The sequence below is a fragment of the Phoca vitulina genome, unplaced genomic scaffold, assembly GCF_004348235.1.
Source record: "Phoca vitulina isolate PV1807 unplaced genomic scaffold, GSC_HSeal_1.0 scaffold12, whole genome shotgun sequence".
NCBI lineage: Eukaryota > Metazoa > Chordata > Mammalia > Carnivora > Phocidae > Phoca > Phoca vitulina.
In genome coordinates, this window is record NW_022589715.1 from 23397642 (window position 1) to 23421684 (window position 24043).

General features: G+C 36.7%; 1 protein-coding gene across 8 annotated transcripts in view; it reads right to left on the reverse strand.

Moving 5' to 3' along the window:
- ALMS1 (ALMS1 centrosome and basal body associated protein) overlaps positions 1–24043 on the reverse strand; it is a 190092-nt gene that overhangs the window by 61969 nt on the left and 104080 nt on the right. For all 8 annotated transcript variants that reach the window (XM_032410684.1, XM_032410690.1, XM_032410686.1 and 5 more), the window contains 2 exons: positions 15673–15914; positions 13319–13444 (listed from right to left, as the gene is read on the reverse strand). In XM_032410684.1, coding sequence (XP_032266575.1) covers positions 13319–13444; positions 15673–15914 — 368 coding nt within the window. The remainder of the gene's footprint in view (positions 1–13318; positions 13445–15672; positions 15915–24043) is intronic.

The window sequence follows — 24043 nt, forward strand, 5'->3', positions numbered from 1 at the left end:
AAGAAAGACATTTTAGGCAGAGGTGAAGCATGAGCAAAGACAAGGAGGCAGGAAAGCAAAAAGTATGTAAGAACAGCAGTCACTCTGTGGTCAAGCCAGATCATAGAATACATTAAAGAAAGCGGTGGGAAATATAAAAAATAACTGTTCAGGGCAAAATTCAGCAGAGCATGGAATCCCAAGCTAAGCTAGAGTACAAATTTTATTGTACATGAAATGTAACATTAAGGAGGGCACGTACTGCATGGAGCACTGGGTGTTATAAGCAAACAATGAATCAGGGGACACTACATCAAAAACTAATGATGTACTGTGTGGTGACTAACATAATAAAATAAATAAAAAATAAAAAAAATAAAAAGCAGAGTTTGCAGAAAATTTTAATGAAGGGAAAATGTAATCAGCTATGTTTTAGGAAGATTAATCTGACAATAATACAAGATATAAAACACTGAAAGGAAAATCTTATGTGATAAAGAAATACAAGATTGCAAAGTAATTTTATTTTCTTTTAAAAAACATTTCAATATTCCTATATCCACTGATAAGAGAAGTTTATCCATGCCATAAAAAAGAGGTGAAGAACATTTCTGAGCACCTAAAATATATATGGCAATAAGAGCTGAGTATCAATCAGTCTCATTAGTACAGTGCAAATGCAAATGTAAGTAAGTCATGAAGGATTTTTTAGGACAGATTGCAAGGATCCTAAGCCTGCTCGGTCATACGTACAGATTAAATTGGGCTTTTTCTCAGCTGCTTTTTCACACTGCATTCTCATTTGTCAAATGCATCAAGCGCTTTCCTGTTTCAGGAGCTCTGCCCATTTTGTCATTCTCTACTCTTTGCCTACCTAACCCATCTTTATCCTATAGACCTCATCTCTAAAGTTTTTTCCTTGGAAAGGCCTTCAGGAGCTCCTAAAACCAAAATGGGTACTCTTATTATTCTTATCCAGTTCTACTTTATTTTCTTAACACTTATCATTTGTAATTATGTATTTATTTGTGGTCTATTTGTTTACTCTCTGTAACAACATTCCACATACTCCATAAACTTGGGACCATGTTTATTTTGCCTCTGTAAATGTAGCACCTAGTATAGTATTTGCCAGGAACACAATAAGAGCTTTAATACTTTGGGGTTGAAGAAAAAAAGAACATGAACTGAAGCTTCTGTCACCTTAAGAAAAACAAAACAAAACAACCAAACTTTGGTTTTATATGCTTTAGAGTGAATATATACAGGGAATGCAATATATGTAGTTTCATATCTGTTTTTTTTTTTTCACTCAATTCAAGATAAATTTTAAATGGAATCTAGAGTTTAAAGTCAGCATATAAAATGAAAAACCATACAGGGTTGAAATTATCCCGGGAAGGTTCCTTAAAGAAGGCACCATGTTGAAATTGACATCCTATGGGCTCAACAAATCCACCAGAGAGTACTTTTTCCTTTTGGCTTGCAACGAATCATTGTGCCTGCTTCTGAGCACCTGATGAAGTACCTGGCCTGTGTTGAGAGGCCATGTTGTAACAAAAAGACACTGGGTGTTATACGCAAACAATGAATCATGGAACACTACATCAAAAACTAATGAGGTAATGTATGGTGACTAACATAACATAATAAAATTAAAAAAAAAAAAAGACACTTCAACTCTAGAATCATTCTCAGGGAATCAAGATAAGCTGTTTAAACTATTATAAAAGGCAAACGAGGACAGTAAACTTTGAGAAGAGAGGTTTCCCATCACCCATTTCAAATTTCATCATAATATGTTCATAGAGTATATAGACTGCACACAACTCTTGCACCCTTTTTAAGATTTTATTTTTGGGTAATCTCTATACCCAACGTGGGGCTTGAACCCACAACCCAGAGATCAAGAGCTGCACGCTCCACTGACTGTACCACCCAGGCGCCCCAACTCTTGCACTTTTAGCATGTCTATGCTAGAAGACATATGCTTTCTCTTTTTTGTTAAGTATATGTAATTGAACGTGCTTAAATTAAATGCATATATGACCAAACGGCAATGTATGCTAAATTTATCATAGTTAAAAAATTTCATTGTAATCCATTCATTTGACTTTACATTTTCTTAAAGTTTCTTGTTCTTTTTTTTTTTATTTTAGGATTTTATTTATTTTTTGTCAGAGAGAGAGACAGTGAGCACACAAGCAGGGGGAGTGGCTAGCAGAGGGAGAAGCAGGCTCCTCACTGAGCAAGGAGTCCAATGCGGGACTCGATCCCAGGACCCTGGGATCATGACCTGAGCTGAAGGCAGACATTCAACTGACTGAGCCACCCAGGCGTCCCTCCTGTTCTTGTTCTATGCTATTTTGCTAATTTTGTACACTCAACAGTAATTTGGAAGATAGATATCAAATTTTAAAATTCTATTAGAGGGGCACCTGGGTGGCTCAGTTGGTTCAGCGACTGCCTTTGGCTCAGGTCATGATCCCAGAGTCCAAGGGTTGAGTCCTGTCTCCCGTGTCCCCCAGTGGACCACCTGCTTGGCGGGAGTCGGCTTCTCCCTCTGACCCTCCCCTCTCTTGTGCTCTTTCTCTCAAATAAATAAATAAAAATTTTTAAAAAATCCTATTAGAATTTTTCCGGTAGTATTTTTTTTTAGCATTAAAAAATTTTTTTAAAAGATTTTATTTATTTGACAGAGAGACACAGCAAGAGAGGGAACACAAGCAGGGGGAGTGGGAGAAGGAGAAGCAGGCTTCCCGCTGAGCAGGGAGCCCAATGCGGGGCTCGATCCCCGCATTATTTATTTTACTTATCTCTGATTTTTCTTTGTTATTTCCTTCCTCTACTAAATTGCAGCTACATTTCTTCTTTTTCTAGGTGTGATGTCTTGGGGTGTGATGTTAATTTGAACTTTTTCCCTTAATATTTCAAGCATTTATGGCATAAATTTCACTCTAACATCTGCTTTTGCTGCATCCCATAGGTTTTGGAATATTGTGTTTTTCTTTTGTTTTGAGATAAATTTTGATTTGCCATTTGATTTTTTATTTGGCCCATTGCTGGGGCAATAGTGTGCTAATATTTACATATTCAATATTTCATATTTATATTCTAGATTTTCCAGCTTTGTTTTATTGTTGATCTTTAGGTTTTGTTTTTTTTTTAAAGATTTTATTTATTTATTTGACAGAGACACAGTGAGAGAGGGAACACAAGCAGGGGGAGTGGGAGAGGGAGAAGCAGGCTTCCCACCAAACAGGGAGCTCAGGACCCTGGGATTATGACCTGAGCCGAAGGCAGACGCTTAACAACTGAGCCACCCAGGCACCCCGCTATCTTTAGTTTTATATCATCATGGTTGGAAAATATACTTGGTATATTTCAGTCTTCTTAAATTTGTAATATTTGTTATATTTTCAAGTGATTTAACCAGGGAATTCTTTTGTGTGTACTTGAAGAAAATGTGTATTCTATTTTTCTTGGATGGAACATTTTATATATATCTTTTAGAACCATGTATTCTGAAGTATGCTTCAAGTAAAAAATGTTGTTGTTGAAAAAAATAACTTTAACTGAGGGTACTCATTTAAAATAAAGCATATAAGAGGGGAGGTGGGTCGGGGGATGGGAGAAATAAATGAAGGGGATTAAGAGTATACTTATTATGATGAGCACTGAGTAATGATGTATAGAATTGTTGAATCACTATGTTGTACACCTGAAACTAATATAACACTGTATGTCAACTAAACTGGAATTAAAAATTAAAACAATTAAAAAAAAGAAAGTATGAAGGTAGAGTACGATTTCAAGCTCCTGTATATTTGTGAAAATCTCTTTGTTGCCATATTGCTTAACAACTATGCACTTGGGTCCATAAATCATTGAATTATATAATTTTCCCAATAAATACATATTTTGTTCCATTTATTTCTTATATTTAGGATCTGAATTTCTGTGTTCTTCTCCAGATTTGAGACGTTTTCAGCTATTATTTCTTTGAATAAATTTTCTGCTCCCTTTCATTTCCTTCTGAGACCCTATAATGTGAATGTCATGCTTAATAGCATCATTAAGTTCCCCTAACCTATTCTCATTATAATTATTGTTTTTTTCTATTTTCTGTTCAACTTGATTGCTTTCTATTACTCTGTCTTCCATTGCTCACTGATCCATTCTTCTGTGTTCTCTAGTTTACTATTTATTCTCTCTAGTGTATTTTTGAGTTCATCAATGATTGATTCTTTTTTATATTTTCTCACTGAGATCTGCCACTCTTTTCTCAAGTCCAGTGAATATCTTTATTACCATTACTTTATATTTTCTATCAGGCATATTGCTTATCTCCATTTTGTTTAGCTCTCTTGCTGTGATTTTCTCCTGTTCTTTCATTTGGGACATATTCCTCTATCTCACTTTTTCTAACTCTGTTTCTCTGTGTTAGAAGAGTCAGCTACATCTTCTGCTCTTGATAGTGAGTGGCCTTATGAAGAAGAGGTCCTGTAGTGCCATGCAATGCAATGTTCCCTGTTCATCAGAAACTGGCACTTCAGGGGTGTCTCCTACATGTATTGCATGGGTCCTACTACTGTGGTTAAGCCATGTTTTGCCTTCAGTCTGGTCAGCTGCAATGGGTCTCTTTGCTTGTAGTGGGCAGGTTTAGTCTCTATGTTGTTAGGGGCCAGTTTGGGGCTGCCTTGTGGTTGAGGTGGGTAAGACCAGATGTTTGCTAGAGCTGCAGTTGCATTGAACTGCAGGGTGCTCTCCTTGTGTTGTCCCCTGAGAGGCTTTTGTTGGTGGGCAAGACCTGCAGTCAGACCAGATGTTTGCTCCCAGCCCACAGTTGAACTGGTGTGTGTATTTATCTTTGTCTCTACCCAGGGCAGGAGTCACCTTGAAGTGGTCCTGGTCACTGTTGGGGCTACTTGCACAATGCCATACTTCTGGTGCCACTCTGGATGGACTCTTGCCAAGAGTGGGTCAGATGGCGCAAATCCGCAGGAGAATGTGGGGGCAGGACACACTATTAGCAAAGTTAGGTATGTGTTGGTATGCTTGTGGGAGAAGACCTGGAAGCTTTTGGAGAACTTCTGCTGAGAGCACTTTGGATGGGGCAGATCCATGGGGGTACAACATGGGAGTCGGGCATCCTATTAACAAAACTAGGTGGAGAGTGTTCATGCTTCTTCCAGTAAATGTGCATGTATCTAGGATTGCGGATGGGGAAGAGAAATGGCACTAGCTCTTTTGTTCTTGGAGAAATCTAAAGATCCTTGCTCCTACAGCACACCTGAGATTAGTAAATAGATCTTCCCATATCCTCTAGGCATTTTCCAAACTACTGCTTCTATACTGTATCTCAGAAGGGCTGTTGTGCTGTCCCTTTAAAAGTGGGGACTCAGTTTCCTATTGCCCTCTGGCTATCCCAAAGCAGAGCCTGCTTGTTTTTAAAGTTCATGGTGTTAAGCCCCAGTGATTGTCAAAACTCAAGAAGTTAAGCCGCTCTGGTCTTCAAAGCCAAATGTTATGGGGATTTATCTTCCCAGTGCGGGTCCCCCATGTCTGGAGTGCCTGGTGTGGAGTCTTCTTCTGTGCTAAATAGATATTTACTAGTATAGCATTTTAATTCCTATGGTGAGTCTTTTATTATATATTTTTGAGTTATATTCTTAGTGGTTGTTCAGGAGTTACGACTCACATTTTAGTATAAATTAACAATCTTTTTGGATTAATACCAATTTCAACAGTATACAAAAACTCTTCTCTTGCATAGCTCTGTCTCCTCCCTTCTTTATGCTATTATTTTCATAAGCAATATCGCTATACATTTTTGTACAACAGAGATTTATTACTATTGTTTTATGTATTTGTCTTTAAAGTTGTATGAAAGAAAATGGGATTATAAGCAAAAATACATTTATTTATACTGTCTTTTATTATTTACCTGTGTAGCTATCTTTACCAGTGTTCTTTATTTTTAATATGGATTCAAATTACTGGTAGTGTCCACTGAAGAATCCCCTTAGTATTTCCTATAGGTCTGTTTGTTACCAATAAACTAAGTTTATCTGAGAATGTCTTAATTTCTCCTTCATTTTTTGAAGGGTAGTTCCGCTAGATAGAGAGTTGTTGCTTGATAGTTTCTTTTTCTTTCAGCTCTTTGAATACACATCATTGCAATGCCTTCTGGCCTCCAAGGTTTCTGATGAGAAATCAGCTATTAATCTTATTGAGGATCCCTTGTACTCTTGCTGGTTTCAACATTCTCTTTATCTTTGTCTTTTAACAGTTTAATTATGATGTGTCTAATTGTGGATCTCTTTAAGTTTATCCTGTTTGGGTTTCCTTCAGCTTATCAGATGTATAGATTAATAGTAGCTATAAAATTTGGGAAGTTTTTGTCATTATTTCTCAAACATTCTTTCAGTCTCATCGTCTCTCCTTCTGGAACTCCCATTCTATGTAAATGGTACACTTGATGGTGTCCCACAGGATTCTGAGATTCTGTTCCTTCTTCATTTTTTTTTTCTGTTTCTCACACTGAATAATCTCAATTGGCCTATCTTCACGTTCACTGATCCTTTCTTCTGCCTGTTCAAATCTGATACTGAGCTTTCCTAGTGAATTTTAAATTCTATTTGTTGTGTTTTCAACTCCAGAATTTCTCTTTGGATTTCTTTTTGTAATTCATAACTTTTAGTTGATATTATCTATTTGGTTAAGACACCGTTCTCATACTTTAGTTCTTTGTTTTTATTTATTTATTTTTTGAGCACGTGAGCGAGTGAGCAAGCACATGAGTAGGAGCAGGGGGCAGAGGGAGAGTAAGAGAAAGAATCTTAAGCAGGCTCCATGCCCAGTGCAGAGCCCGATGTGGGGTTCAATCTCACGACCCTGAGAACATGACTTGAGTCAAAATCAAGAGTCAGACGCTTAACAAACTGAGCCACCCAGGTGCCCCTCTTTAGTTCTTTAGACATAGTTTCATTTAGTTCTTTGAACATATTTTAAATAGCTAATTAAGTCTTTGTTTAGTAAGTCTAACATCTGGAATTTCCTAGAGACAATTCCTAAACTGTTATTTTCTTGCCTATGAATCCTATTTTTTCGTTTTTAATCTCATAGCTTATAATTTTTTTGTTGAAAACTTAACATCTTAAATAATAAAATATGGTAATCTCAGAAATCAGATTCTATCCACTCTCCAAAGTTTGCTGTTGTTGCTTTATGTTGTTTTTTAAAGTAACTTCTCTGAATGAATTCTGTAAAATCTATTCAAGTTTCTACTCAACTAGTTTAGTGGTCAGTTAATGCCTAAACAAAGATTTCCTTAAACACCTAGAACCAGTAAATCAGGAAGATTTGCAAAGGGGTTTTTCGTGCATATCAGGGCATGCCTTCAACTTTGAGCCAGGCAGTTGTCAACTCGCCTTAGCCTTCTTTTTCTTCTTACAGAGAGACTGAAGCACAACCAGAGATAAAGGGTAGGGTCTTTTCAGGTCTTCCCTGAGAATACACATAGGCCTATGCATGTAAACAGTCTTCTAGAGTCCCAGGAATATGTCAAAGCTTTTCTTTTCTTTTTTTAAAGATTTTATTTATTTGACAGAGAGAGAGAGAGCAGGTGAGAAAGGACAAGCAGGGGGAGCAGCAGAGGGAGAGAGAGAAGCAGGCTCCCTGCTGAGCAGGTAGCCCAATGCAGGGCTTGATCCCAGGACCCTGAGATCATGATCTGAGCCAAAGGCAGATGCTTAACCAACTGAGCCACCCAGGCACCCCTGTCAAAGCTTTTCAAAACATCTATGGACATCTCATCCTTGGTTTTTACCTTTAAGCTTTGGGTTAGTCTATTGTTTGCCTCAGTTGTTGCCTATCACCTCAGGCATTATAACACTAAAACATTTGCCTGTAAATGTTCTTGACAAACACCCCATGCACACCCACACACATGCACACACACCCACACACACCCACACACACACACACAGGCTTTTAACACTGGATAGCTCTGAATGAGATTAAATAAAGACAGGTCTTTTGAATGGCATCTTCCAGGGAACCACCAGACAGATCAAATACTGACAATTCTTTGGGAATGAAGTTTTGAAACAGGTGTGGCTCTGTTCTAGTTCCTCCAGTCCTGGGAAAGCAGGCTGATATTTTTCAAGGTTATTACTGAGCTGAGTGTGAGGATGGGACTAGGGGATGTTAAATGCCACAAAGCTTACTGTTCTTACCAAGATACAGCCATTTCTCTTGAATAAATGTTCATTGGGCTGCTGTAAGCCTTTGGTTAATTTCCAGAATTTTGGAAAAATTTTCTGAAGTTTTGCCAATTTTTGTTGCTTTTACCAAGGGGCGAAATCTTAGGTCTTTACTCCACCATTTTCTCTGCTGTAATGCCCCACTTCCTTTAAATGGTCCAGCCAGTTCCCTCCCTCCGGCTTTTCGCTCCTATACAGTGATTATCAATATATAAATATTTGAATGTCTAAAATGAATACTGATATGGGGTATAAAATGACTTACCAAAAAAAAAAAAGACATGTCTCAGAACTTACTATCTAATATAAATAGAGTCTTGTTCTACTTAAGAATGTTACTGGGCATAATACATAAATTTCTAATATTGATCTCTTTCTTTCATTGATCTGTTACCTTTGCCTTGTTTATATTTTAGGGATTTCATTAATTTAAATGTTTATTCATTCTCAGTTGAGGAAAAATCTATTGGCCCAAATATTTGCTACTAATGGTATATGACTTACCCTTGGCCCCAAACATTAATTGGATCCTTCTCATATATATAGATGCATGATATATTAATTAACAGCTATTAGAACAATTCCTAGGTTTTCATCTAGAGTAGCTCTACTGGTTTAAGAAAGGATCTTACTATGGTCAACTCCCCCATTCTCAGAATAGATGGAGAACATGAAAACTACAATCTGAAGTGTGTATGTGTGTGTGTGTGTGTGTGTGTGTGTATATATATATAGTTATTGGATCTCCTTCTGCCTTATTGATGTATTCAGTACTTTATTTACAGGGACATTATTTCTCAGGATACAATGTACCATCCCTGAATTATTTTCTCTTTCCACCACTGTCCAATTTTTTCTCAAAATTAATGTCTCCAACTAGATGAGAGTTAGGGACATAAACATATAGTAGCACAATAGAGGCCTCAAAAACTACTGAGACATCTGATCAGATTTTTACTGGTACAGGCATTCTTTCTGTCTTCTGAACTGGGGGTTGAAAGTGAAAGAGTGATCAAAGTTTCCTTTCTGGTAGCCATTAAATGATTGTGTCTTTTTTTCCCATTAAGTGTGTTTTTATTTAAATTCCAGTTCATATGCAGTGTAATATTACTTTCAGGTATACAATATAGTGATTCAACACTTCCACACCTCACCAGTGCTCATCACAAGTGCCCTCCTTAATCTCCATCACCTATCTAATCCATCCCCCCACCCACCTCCCTTCTGGTAACCATTAGTTTGTTCTCTTTAGTTAAGAGTCTGTTTCTTGGTTTGTCCCCCCTTTAATCCCTTTGCTCATTTGTTTTGTTTCTTAAATTCCACATGAGTGAGATCATATGGTATTTGTCTTTCTTTAACTTATTTTGCTTAGCATAATACTCTCTAGCTCCATCCATGTTGTTGCAAATGGCAAGATATCATTCTTTTTTTATGGCTAAGTAATGTTCTGTTGTATATATACACCACTTCTTTTTTTTTTTTTTTAAGATTTTATTTATTTATTTGAAAGAGAGAGCACAAGCAGGGGGATGGGGCAGAGGGAAAAGCAGACTCCCCATTGAGCAGGGTGCTCAACACAGGGCTTCATCCAGGAACCCGAGATCATGACCTGAGCCAAAGGCAGATGCTTACCCAACTAAGCCACCCAGGCACCCCTGTACTACGTCTTCTTTATTCATTCATTCATCAATCAATGGACACTTGGACTGTTTCCCTAATTTGGCTATTATCAATAATGCTGCTATAAATAGAAGGGTGCATATGTCCATTTAATTTAGTATTTTTGTATTCCTTGGGTAAATACCCACTAGTGTGATTGCTGGATCATAGGATAATACTATTTTTAACTTTTTGATGAACCTCCATACAGCTTTCCAGAGTGGCTGCACCAGTTTGCATTCCCACCAAAAGTGCAAAAGGGTTCCCCTTTCTCTACATTCTCACGAACACCTGTTGTTTCTTGTTGATTTTAGCTATTCTGACAGGTGTGAGGTGATCTCTCATTGTGGTTTTGATTTGCATTTCCCTGATGATCAGTGATGTTAAGCATCTTTTCATGTGTCTGTTGGCCATCTGCATATCCTCTTTGGAAAAATGTCTATTCGTGTCTTCTGCCCATTTTTATTCCTATTTATTTATTTATTTATTTATTTTTTATTTGCGAGACAGAGAATGAGAGACAGAGAGCATGAGAGGGAGGAGGGTCAGAGGGAGAAGCAGACTCCCCGCCGAGCAGGGAGCCCGACGCGGGACTCAATCCTGGGACTCCAGGATCATGACCCGAGCCGAAGGCAGTCGCTTAACCAACTGAGCCACCCAGGCGCCCCTTCTGCCCATTTTTAATTGGATTATTCATTTTTGGGGTGTTGAGTTTTATAAGTTCTTCATATATATATTTATAAAAATATGTCATCTGCAAATATCTTTTTCCATTCCGTAGGTTGCCTTTTAGTTTTGGTGATTGTTTCCTTCCCTGTGCAGAAGCTTTTTATTTTGATAGAGTCCCAATAGTTTATTTTTTATTTTGTTTCCCTTGCCTCAGGAGACATATCTAGAAAGAAGGTGGTACAGCTGATGTCAAAAAAATTACTTTACTGCTTATGTTCCGTTCTAGGATTTTTATGGTTTCATGTCTCACATTTAGGTCTTTAATCTATTTTGAATTTATTTTTGTATATGGTGTAAGAAAGTGTTCCAGTTTCATTCTTTTGCATGCTGCTGTCCAGTTTTCCCAACACCATTTATTGAAGAGACTGTCTTTCTCCCATTGGATATTCTTTCCTGCTTTGTCGAAGAATAACTGACCATGTAACTGAGGCTTCATTTCTGGGTTTTCTATTCTGTTCCATTGGTTTATGTAGCTATTTTTGTGCCAATACCATACTGTTTTGACTACTATAGCTTTGTAATATAACTTGAAGTCTGGAATTGTGATGTCTCCAGCTTTTTCTTTTTCAAGGTTGTTTTTTTGGCTATCTGGGGTCTTTTGTGGTTGCATACAAATTTTAGGATTGTTTGTGCTAACTCAGTGAAAAATGCTGCTGGTATTTTGACAGGGATTTCATTAAATGTGTAGTTTGCTTTGGGTAGTATAGACATTTTAACAGTATTTGTCCTTCCAATCCATGAGCATGGAATGTCTTTCCATTTCTTTGTGTCATCTTCAATTTCGGAGTACAGATCTTTCAACTCTTTGGTTAGGTTGATTCCTAGGTATCTTACTGTTTTTGGTGCCACTGTAAATGAGACTGATTCCTTAATTTCTCTTTCTTCTGCTTCATTACTGGTATATAGAAATGCAACAGATTTCTGTATGTTAATTTTATATCCTGTGACTTTACTGAATTTATCAGTTCTAGCAGTTTTTTGGTGGAGTCTTTTGGGTTTTCTATATATAGCATCATGTCATCTGCAAATAGTGAAAGTTCTACTTCTTCCTTGCTGATTTGGATGCTTTTTATTTCTTTGAGTTGTCTGATTGCTGAGGCTAGGACTTCCAGTACTACATTGAATTAAAGTGGTGAGAGTGGACACCCCTGTCTTGTTCCTGCCCCTAGAGGAAAAGCTCTCAGTTTTTCCCCACTTGGGATGATATCAGCTGTGGGTTTTTCACATATGGCCTTTATTATGTTGAGGTATGTTCCCTCTAAACCCACTCTGTTGAGGGTTTTTATCATGAATGGATGTTGTACTTTATCAAATGCTTCCTCTGCATCTATTGAAAATGATCACATGGTTCTTTTCTTTTATTAATGTGATGTATCGCATTGATTCATTTGTAAATATTGAACCACCCTTGCAACCCAGGAATAAATCTCCATTAAGTGTGTTTTTAAAATCAGAGCCTTGCATGCAGTGGAAATTTCTTCTAGTTCTTGGTTATAGGCTTAATAATTAATCCTATCATTTGGTAATATGAGCATTTTTATGGTTCTTTTTTTCAGTAGCATCATAGTGGGGAATTAGAAGCAGTTGTACCAGGCACTTTAACTTAGTTACCATTAGATACTTGCTTGGTCCTCTTAAAGTTAACCCAAAAAATCTGCCTAAGACTAGGGAAAATTTCTCATTTGTGTGCAATTTCTACACATATAAAGATGTCTACTGACAAATCATGAAAAAAAATTTTTATCTAAACTGAACCGAGTCATCTCCTATGAACCACTCTAAATGTTATTCCATCAATCAAAACCCTACACCACACCAACTCAGTATTCTTATCTTAAAATCCCCACAAGAAATATTTATTGAATTGCTGCATGAGGTGCTATTCATTTTCTAAATCTGCAGTTCCCCTGTGGTGGTCTCATAGGGGTACTTGGGATATTTTAAGATTCTATGGAAACAACAGTGATAATTGGTATCTAGTATACAGTGCACAAGCTACTAGCTCAAAGTAGTTTAAAGTTTCAATATTAGATAATGCCACATTCCTTTCAATGCTGTTGTATCTTTGCACTAGATTTTTGACAATTTCTGTAGTAAAAGCAGCAAATAACTGTGGTTGTGTAAAATTTCATCTCAAGGTTTGAGAAGCTGTACAGTGTTCTAACAGCTGCACATATAGCATTAGTAAGTAACTGTGGTTATTTATAAACAAAGTAAAATATTTTCTTTCAAAACCCAAAACTAAAAGGAAATACCTAATATTTTTGTTTATTGTTAGATCAAAACAATAAGTATTTATGTCTTAATAACTTACAGCTGTTTGAAAAAATACCTCTTGTGTTTATATGTGTTCTACATAATGATGAGAACAAAAAGATTACCAAAATACTAAGGGCACTGTGAACAGAAAAAACTTGGAAACCTTTGTCTGAAATGAAGTCCACTAACCCAAACAATTTACCCATACAATTTTCTTCATTAAATACTTATTAAATGTTTTCATATACATAATACATCTCACCAAATAACTCACTTTTCTGAACCAGAGACTGAGACATGAAAAGCTCCGTATTTCACTGAAGGATTAAATATCACTGAGCTTTCATATGTCATTCTAGAATTAACCAGCCAATCCACAAGTAAATTTTCAAAAAATAAAATTCTGAATAATTTATGCATAATACCTGAGTGTGAGCTCTCAATGGTGGTATCTGATCTGGAATCCAGAGATGAAGGAATTTGTTTTAATTGTGGAACATAGTACATCTTCATACTACCAGGAGGCTTATATGGCAACAGTGAAGGTTGGGCTAAGGAGATAAAGATCAGAACAATTAATAAGAAAACATTTATTAATTCACTGAATAAATATTGAGTGCCTTCCATGTGCCAAGCACTGTACAAGATTCTTGGGATATATCAGGGTGCCTCACTGGCTCAGTTGGAAGAGCATGTAACTCTTGATCTCGGGGTTGTGAGTTCGAGCTCCACACGGAGTGTAGAGATTACCTAAATAAACTTTAAAAAAAAGATTCTTAGGATATATCAGTGGACTAAAACAGAAAAATATCTCTGCCTTCAAGAAGAGCTAGCATTCTAGAGGGAGGAGGTATACATCTGTGCCAAAGTAATAATTTGATTATTATAGAGGAGATTTATATATATATATACTTGTTTTTGTCTCTCTGAAGTCAAGGGAAACAAAAAGTGTATAGAGGAGGGGAAATTTTAAACAGACAAAATAGGTTATAGCCTCCACTTCTATTTGGTCATATTCCTCCTTCTAGAGGAAGGAGATAAACAACAAACATATTAAATAAATTATTTAGTATTTTAATAAATTACAAGTTATATAAAAAAGACAATTAGAAAATGTTGAGAGGTAGGACTACTGGGGAAATCGGGGTAGGATGCAATTTAAACAGGGTGGTAGGGTAGGCCTCATTAGATGAGTTTTTTAGCAATCTATTCCATGTACAGATGGCTTTAACTAAAAACCACTTTATCTTATACTGAACTCAAACTTGTTAACCCCTTACTACCGGTCTTACTGTCTTATTCTGTCCCAAGAGTCATAAAAAGTAAGTCAAATTCTCTTCTACATGACAGATCTTCAAAATAAAGTTTCTTTTTTTTTTTTTAAATAAAGTTTCCATTATAGAAGTATAAATTCTTGATATTAAGAAAATACATTTTAAAAGTAATACTTGGTATAGTTAGTTGTGTTGTTGTTACTAAATTTTAGCTTTCTAAAGGGTGTGTAGTGGCATATCATTATGGTAAAAATTTGCATTGCCCTAATAATTATGTTTAGAATCTTTTTAAGTGGTTATTGCCATCAAATATAAACCAGTACGAATAACAGTGAATTTAGCACAGTCACTGCACACGATATTGGTATAAAGAAATACAATTATATTTCTATACACCAGTAAAACCACATAGGAAAAAATACTGTATACAATGTCACAAAAAAATATAATATCAAATATCTAATAAATAAATGTAAGGAAAGATTTCTTCACTGAAAACTGCAAAATGCTGATGAGTAAAATTAAAACCAGATGAATGGATATACCACGCTTATGAATTAAAATATTCAATAGTGTAGACATGCTAATTACCCCAACATTAAAAAAAAGGAATACATAAAAGTAAAAAAGACAAAGTCCTACCACTCAAAGATAACTGGTTTTTTTTTTTATAGTTATATATCCTGTTTGGGTCAACTTTCTTTTTTTTTTTTTTTTTTAATTTATTTATTTGAGATAGAGAATGAGAGAGAGAGCACAAGAGGGGGGAGAGTCAGAGGGAGAAGCAGGCTCCCTGCTGAGCACGGAGCCCAATGTGGGACTCGATCCCAGGACTCCAGGATTATGACCTGAGCCGAAGGCAAACACTTAACCAACTGAGCCACCCAGGCACCCCAAAATCTACTTCTTTATCCTCAAAATCACAGCTAAACCATTTCCTAGCTAGGAGAAAGTGATCTGAGCCACTTCCAGGCCTAGCACATGTGCTTCTCCATGTTTCGTCCCTTCTAGTTGACTGTGATGGTGAATCCAAGGTAATTATGGATTCTGTGTTTTAAAGACAGCAGGGCCACAGTCAGCCTGGGTCCCTGGTCATTGTTTTATAAGCAAGAAACAGACTGGTATTGTGTTTGCACTATTACATGTATTTTCATCGATTTATTATAGTTTGTAACATTTAATATAATATAAAATGGCAATAATTCACCTGCCCACCTAAAACCAGACTTCCATAGTTTTTAAATTCTAAGTATCATGAGATAAAAATAAGTCAACAACAAGCAGCATGAGTCCCAACTAAGTTGTTAACTCCTCTAGTATTAAGGCAAAAACATAATCACACTCCTTTCATAGCTATGTAAATAAAAGATGGATAGAATCATGTGGGTCCTAATGTTTAAAATTAAAATTAGGTTTTCTGACTACAAAGACCCCCTCACAAATTTCTGGGATCATTTCCTACAGAAGTTGGTAATATGACCTAAAATGTAATCACATTCTCTTACCATCTGTGCCATGAGGACGAGTAATCTGTTGGACTGAAGATGATGAAGCAAATGTGGTAGGAACTTTGCCCAGCTTCTGGGCACTGGGCTCTGGAATTTCAAGTCCACGATCATCAGCATTAATAAAAATCTCAGATGAAAACATGGTTTTTCCTGGACTTTCTGTTGTTATCTGAGTGACTGCATCAGATGACAATTTTCCAGGGAAGGCAGAAAATGGGGTCTTAATCACCTCTGATGGTCTGAACAAAAAAGAGAAAGGACACAGAAGGTAATATCCGTGGCTTATCAAATACTGTAATCTCTTTCCAAAGGTAGATTCGGAATATTTTGTGGAGATACATCAACCTCAAATGGTTAAGTTATTTCAGCAGTACCCTTTGCTATCTTAAATACTTACTATAAGGCAATGATGCATGAGTTTACTTTATTCATTTAAAAATCTACTTTAAATTTAAATTTAGAATACTATTATATAATTTAGCTGAGGAAATTGTACTTTTTAGTCGAAGTAAAAATATAATCATTTTAAAAAAATTACTTGAAGTCTACTATAAATTAAGGGACTGTGTTAAATGCATAGAGTGTACAAAAATAAATAAGAAATAAAGACTTGCCTCAAGAAGTTTATTGTCAGTGGGAGAACCAGAGGTTTTTAAGATTGTAATTATGTACTAAGATTTTAGAGAATTAATATTAAAACAGAATAGAGCAAATAAATGATTAAAAAAAATGAGAGGAGACAAATCTTTTTTACAGAAGAATTCCAGAAAAATATATGCAGATACCTCCCCATCCAAAGAGATGAACATTAATCTCTCCCTTCTCCCTTGAGTATAGGCTGGACTTATTAATTGGATTCCAAAGAACAGAGTAATAAAAAGGAATAAATAGTTATCTTACAGTGGAGAAACATAACAAACACCATATTATTCAAGTGATGATGGTTCACATCACCAATGTTGTCATGTGGATGTCGCACACTCTCTGCTATGATGTGAAGAGATGGGTATTTCCCTTCTATGGTATTTTTTGCCAAAACCCATAATTCCAGTCTAATCATCCAAAAATATCAGCCAAACACAGATTGACCAATATTCCTCAAAACTGTCAAAATCATGAAAAACAAGGAACGAGGAACTGCCATTGACAAAAGGAGACTAAAGAGATATGACAGCTAACTAAAGGGAATGTGATATACATTGGGTCCTGGAACAAAAAAAAAGGTTATTGATGAAAAAAAAGTGAAATATAAATAAAATCTGGTGTAGTTAATAGTAATGTACAAATGTTGGCTTCTTAATTTTGACAGATGTACATTATGGTAATGTAAGATGTTAACAGGAAAAGCTGGGAGATGGGTATAGGGAACTCTATTATGTTTGTATCTTTTCTGTAGATCTAAAATTACTCAAAAATATGAAGGTATTGAGGCACCTGAGTGGCTCAGTTGGTTAAGCATCTGACTCTTGATTTCATCTCAGGTCATGATCTCAGGGTCGTGGGATTGAGCCCTGCGCTCAGTGGAGAGTCTGCTTGGGATTCTCTCTCTCCCTCTCCCTTTGCCCCTCCCCCTGCTCACACACACACTCACTCTGTCTCTCAAATATTTTTTTAAAATAAGAAATAAAAAGTTATTTTTTAAAAATAGAGTAATACTGTATTATTTTGGAGTAATAGTTATATCACAAAACAGAAGAACTTCTGAATTCCTACCTTCTGCCTACTATTCACCAATTGAAAAGGACAATTAGGAGAAAAAAAAATAATAGACCAATCTCCTTTATGAATATAAAAGTAAGAATCCTAAACAAAATCCAAAAGAAAATCATAAACAAAATCCAAAACCAAATGGATGTATGTGAATTCTGACTGAGATGGTTTACTCCTGGAATGCAAGGTGAGTTAACACTCAAAAATCAATCAATATGATTCACCACATCAATAAAATAAAGGAGAAAATGCATATGACCATATAAATATAGCCAAATAAAGCATTTGATAAAACTCAATAATTCTGTAGATAAAACCTCATAGCAAAGGGAAACCACAAAAAACTTTAGAGCAACCATCCTATTTATACTGAAATGCAGAAAATGTTCACTTCACTTCACTGTGAGATTAGGAACAAAATAAGAATGCCAATTCTTACCATTTCTGTTCAACTTTAGTAAAGGTCTTAAATGGCATTAGCAGTAAGTCAGAAAAAAGAAATGAGAGATAGAAGGATAAGAAAGGAAGAAATAATATTGCCACTCTTCATATTTGATATAATTAGGCACACAGGAAATCCAAAACAATCTAAACATAACTCATTAGAATATAAATAAGTTTTTAGGAAAGTTGACAGGAGACAAAAATTTTTAAAAATCCACTACATTTTTTGGTATCAGAAAAGTTATGGAAGCATCAGGAAACAATATCATCTAATATGCTAGAGGGGCATTTTGGAGATTATGGGCAGGGACAGAGTACAGACAGACATACTCCACTGGGAAAGAGAAATCACCAGAGCTTTTGATGAACTCATGTGCTGGCATGATGGAGTGAAATCTAGCAGAATGCCAAGTCAATTTTTCCCACAGGACATTTTCTTAGTATCAGGATGGTATGGGAGAATGGAAAACTAAGTCAGAAAAGCAGAGTGAAATCTTCTTCATAGTCATGGCACTAATAACAAACGAAGGCCCACTAGACAGAGGGGCCTGTAACAAACATCAGGTCTCCTCCTCAAGACATCTGCCAGATTCTGAACCTGAATAAGGCAGGAAGCTAAATAATTACTGCTTGAGGGAGAGAACTTTCAAACCTGAGGACATATTCCAGACACACAATAAAAAACCCAGAAGTACCATCCCCAAGAAGGGGGCTGAGCCAGGAAAAGTGAAATCACTTGCAATGTTTGAGTTCTTATGAGACAAATGTCCCTTAAGAAAGTGTAACTACAATGAATATATAGCTGGGCTCCCCTTACATTTGCCATATTCTAAAGGTGCAAGAGCTGAGAGCTGAAAGAGCTGAACTCAAATATCTGAGATACTAAAGTGAGTATCTCACTGTATTTACCTACTGAAGAGTCAAAGATCTGTCAGGCTTAAAGCATAAATCCAGGGAGGCCAAAGATCAGGAAAAATCAAAAGTATAATGAGTCGGGGCGCCTGGGTGGCTCAGTGGGTTAAGCATCTGTCTTCAGCTCAGGTCGGGGATCGAGTTCCGCCTCGGGCTCCTTGCTCAGCGGGGAGCCTGCTTCTCCCTCTCCCTCTGCCGGCTGCTGCCCCTGCTTGTTCTCTCTCTCTCTCTCTCTCTCTTTTTGTCAAATAAATAAAAAATCTTAAAAAAAAAAAAAAAGTATAATGAGTCAACTATAGCTCCACCCCAGTGCTGACCCAGTAAAACTCCTGACATGACTGAAGTAATCAGCCACTTTATATGCTCAACAGAGAAAAGGGCAAATCCTCTTGTTGGAAAGTAACAGCATCCTCAGTCCCTATGATTTTTTAAATTCACAACATCCATTGCATAATCAAAAATCACAAAATTTATCAAGCAGAAAAAAGTGACTAAAAATTGAGAGAAAAAAGAGATAAGAAAAACTGTTTTACAGAGGATTCAGATACTGGAATTAGTGCAGAAAGAAGAACTTTAAAATGATTGTGAATATATTAAGAGATCAAAATATGGGAGATAATAGATAAAAATACAGGGATTCTCAAAAGAAAGTAAGAATCTACTTTTTAGAATCAAATACAGAAAAAATAAAAAATAACAGGACAGAACCCCAGCAGACCTCAGGAAATACTAAAAAAATTTTTAGGCTCAAATAAAACAATCCAACATAGTACAGAACTATAGAAAAGATGAAGGCACTTAGAGTCTGTGTGTGTGTGTGTGTGTGTGTGTGTGTGTGTATAATACATACAAGTACATATACATATACACACATACATATGCACCTTTTTATATATACTTGTATACTCTATATTTCATATGAAATAAAATAAACAACAACGTCTTGTGGTGATTTATAAAAATGTAGAAAACAAATACACGCACAAAAGCAAGAGCAGGCAAATGGAGCTAAACTATTATAAGAGTTTAATTGGGGCACCTGGGTGGCTCAGTCGGTCGAGCAGCCAACTCTTGATTTCAGCTCAAGTATGATCTCAGGATTGTGAGATTGAGCCCTGCACTGGGCTCTGTGTTGAGTGAGGAGCCTGCTTAAGATTCTGTCTCTCTCCCTCTCCCTTTGCCCTTCCCCACCTCCACTCAGGCACACACACACTCTCTCTCTCTAAAAAAAAAAAAAAAAAAAAAAGACTCTTAAAAAAAAGATTTTCTTTATTTGAGAGAGAGCGAGAGAGAGCAGCAGACTCCCTGCTGAGCTTTGGAAGCTCGACGTGGGGCTCGATCCCAGGACCTTGGTATCATGACCTGAGCTGAAGGCAGATGCTTAACTGACTGAGCCACCCAGGCGCCCCCAAAAAGAGTCCTCATTGCTCATAAAGTAGAAAGAATAATAACTTAAAATGAATTGTAAAGTTAAGTATAATCTCTAGAATAATCACTAAAAGAATAATAGAAAAAAGTACAATAACAAATCCAACAGAGGGACCTCCTCCCCACTCGTGTGCTCTCTCTCGCTGTCTGTCTCTCTCTCAAATAAATAAATAGATCTTAAAAAAAAAATCCAACAAAGGAGATAACATGAAATAAAAATAATTAAAATAATAAAGGACAGGGAAAACAAAGAGAAATAAACAGCAAAATGGCAAACCTTAAAACAATCATTTCAGTAACTATATTAAATATAAATGATCTAAATATCCCAATTAAAATACAAATATCAACAAGATAAAAATAAATTATACCAAATTATATGCTATTCACAAGAGATACACTTTAGCATAAGGTGACAGATACACTAAAAGTAGAAAGATAGAAAAAGATACACCAAGGAAATGCTAATCAAAAATAAGCATCCTTTCTCTTTCTCCTCCTCCTACCTTTTTATTCTCCCCTTCCTTTTATCTTTTCTTTCCTGAACAATTAAATTTTAAAGCCATGAGGTGGAGGGAATAAGGTAGGCACCTATATGGGGTAAGGCAAAAGTACCCCAGAGTAAGGTAACAGGAGCCTCATTAGTGTAAGGAGGGTGCCCAAGTAAAAGAGTAGCCTAACACAGGGTATCATAGTCCAATCAGGGCAAGGAGAGAATCTGGAGGTGGCCTGGTATAAAATATCAGAGCCTGATGTGGATGAGAAAGGTTTCCATGGAAAGGCAGGTCCAGCTTGGCATGTGGATTGATCCCAAGCAGAATGAGGAAGGTGTCTCTAGAGTGGGGCACCCTGACATAGAGTGGAAGATCTGGACCAGAGTATAGAAAACATCTTCATAGAGAGGTAGCCTGGAGTGGGAAGTCAGATGCCCCATAGGAGAAGGGTAGCATCCAGGGACTGAGGGTGGCCCAGTTTGGGCAGGGTAAGGGAAGGCAATCTGACCTGAGATGCCAGAGCCAGGATAAGGAGGGTACCTACATAGAGTAACCTAACATCTTGAGTCGGATCCTGAATAGGATAAAGGCACCCAGGCAGAGAGGCCCACTATTGGAAATTAAAAGCCTAAACAGGATGAGGAAGACACCCATGTGAAAGGTAGTCCAACATGGGGAATAAAAGCCTCAAGTGGGTAAGAAAGGTGTCTACATGAATGGGATAAGGATTTTGATGGGGTGGGGGGTGGTAAGTCAGAGATCAAGCTGCAGGGAAGTTATGCATGTTGAGGGGTAGTCTAGCATGGAGTGTCAAAGCCCAAGCAGGGTGAGAGGTTCATCCACACAGAAAGGTAGCCTGAGTGGAGAGTCAGAATCCAAGTGGTGAGTCAGAATTCTGGCTGGGGAGAGGATGGCAAGAGAGATGGGACATTAGTTATACAATGAGAGATTGATCAAATAAATAAATACTTAGGCTTTTAATTTCTAATAGCGGGCCTCTCTGCCTGGGTAGAGAGGAATATATAGAGAAGAAATAAATGTAAAATGAGTGCATGTGTGTGTGTGTGTTTATGTGTGTGTCTACACAATGCCACCGAGAGGGCTGGGAACAACCCAATAGAAATGTGTACACCTAGTGCTGAAATCTTGGCTTCTAAATATCTCCTTCCACTAGAAGAAACCAGGCTCCTTGGAGAAACAGCCAATTCCAGAGGATGGAAAACTACAAGAGTCTGAAATGTCTTCTTATGCCAGAAAGCAAAGACAAGTTCAAAAGATAACAGGGGACTGCCACTGGCCATTAAATCAGTGACATTTTCAGAATGAAAACAAATTACAATAGTAACATTGAACACAATAAGAAAATATGATTTTTTAAGATGTAAAATATTTGCAAATCTCACATCCAACAAAAAACATGTATCCAGGATAAATAAAAACTTTAAATTCAATGGTTAAAAAAACAGTGCAACTAGAAAATGGCAAAACAACTTGAGGGGCACCTGGGTGGCATAGTCGGTTAAGTGTTTACCTTCGGCTCAGGTCATGATCCCAGGGTCCTGGGATTGAGTCCCACATCAGGCTCCCTGCTCAGTGAAGAGTCTGCTTTTCCCTCTCCCTCAGCCCCTCCCCCAGCTCATGCTTTCTCTCTCTCTCAAATAAATAAAAATCTTAAAAAAAAATTGGCAAAACAACTTGAACACACACTTCATCAAAGAAAATACACAGATGGCAAATAAGCACATGAAAAAATGTTCATCATCATTAGCTATTTAGGGAAATGCAAATTAGAATGGCAATGAATCCCCCTATATACTTGTTAGAACGGCTAAAATAAAAAATGTTGAGAGTACCAAATGTTGAGAAGGATGTAGAGTAACTGGATCCCTCATACTTTGCTAGTAGAAATGTAAAATGATACAACCACTGTGAAAACTAGTTTGGAAGTTTCTTATAAAATGTTCATATACATTCATATATAACACAACAATCACACTCCTGGGCATTTATCCTAGAGCAAAGATTCTCAACCTTGGCATTTCTGACATTTTGAACCAAATTCTTCTTTGTGTGGACTGTCCTGTGTATTCTAGGATATTCATCCGCAGTCCTGATGCCAATAGAAAATTCTTCCCTAGTTGTGACAATCAAAAGTGTCTTCTGATATTGCCAAATGTCACCTTGGGGCCAAAATCTCACCTGGTTGAGAATCACTGTCTTAGAGAAATAATTATGTTCATGTAAAAATAAGTACATGAATTTCACAGCAGCTATATTAGTAATAGTGAAAAATTGGTAACAACCAAAATGTCCTTCTACAGGATAAACTGTGATATATTCATACATTAGAATACTACTGAGCAATAAAAAGAAATAACTATTGATACATATAACAACTCAGATGAATCTCCAGGTCATTAGGCTGAGTAAAAAGAGTTAATCCCAAAGGTTACATGCTGTACAATTCCATTTATAGAACATTCTCAAAAAGATGAAATCATACAGTAAAGAAACAGATCACTGGTTTCCAGGGGTTAAAGAAGGCAGGGGGCAGGGAGAAGGATTTGATTGAAATCCTTCTCCCTGCCCCCTTTAATTATTTTTATTTCAGAAGGCAGGGAGAAGGAGTGTGACTATAAACGGACAGGTACAAGGAATTCCTTTGACAGAACACTTCTGTATCTTGGTTATGGTAGTAGTTACACCAATCTATGTGATTAAATTTCATAGAATTATACACATATAGATTTTAAAAAAACCAACTGTATGCAAAAACTGGTGAAATCTGATGAAAGTCTGTAGTCTAGTTATCTGCATTGTATCAGTATCAATTTCCTGGTTTTGATAATGTACTAAAGTTACGTAAGATATTACCAATGGAGAAGCTGAGTGATGGGAACCTGGGACTCTCTGAACTATTTTTGTAATCTCTTGTGAGTCTATATATTTTTAAAGTAAAAAGTGAAGAAAAAAAATAATAGACCCATGAATGAAATAAGAAAGCATGATTCTTTTTTTTTTTTTTAAGATTATTTATTTATTTATTTATTTGAGAGAGAGAGAGAGAGAGAAACAGCATGAGAGGGGATAGGGTCCGAGGGAGAAGCAGGCTCCCCGCCGAGCCGGGAGCCCGATGTGGGACTCAATCCCAGGACTCCGGGATCATGACCTGAGCCGAAGGCAGTCGCTTAACCAACTGAGCCGCCCAGGCGCCCCAAGAAAGCATGATTCTGTATGGATATAATAAACTAAAAATTTGCAAAGGAATGAGATACTCACATAGTTTCAAAGTACCTCCCGCAAAATACGTAATTACAAAGGGAAAAAGAGTAATTTTCAGTGAAGGAACCTAGCAGCTATAACCTTAAGTAATTAATGTC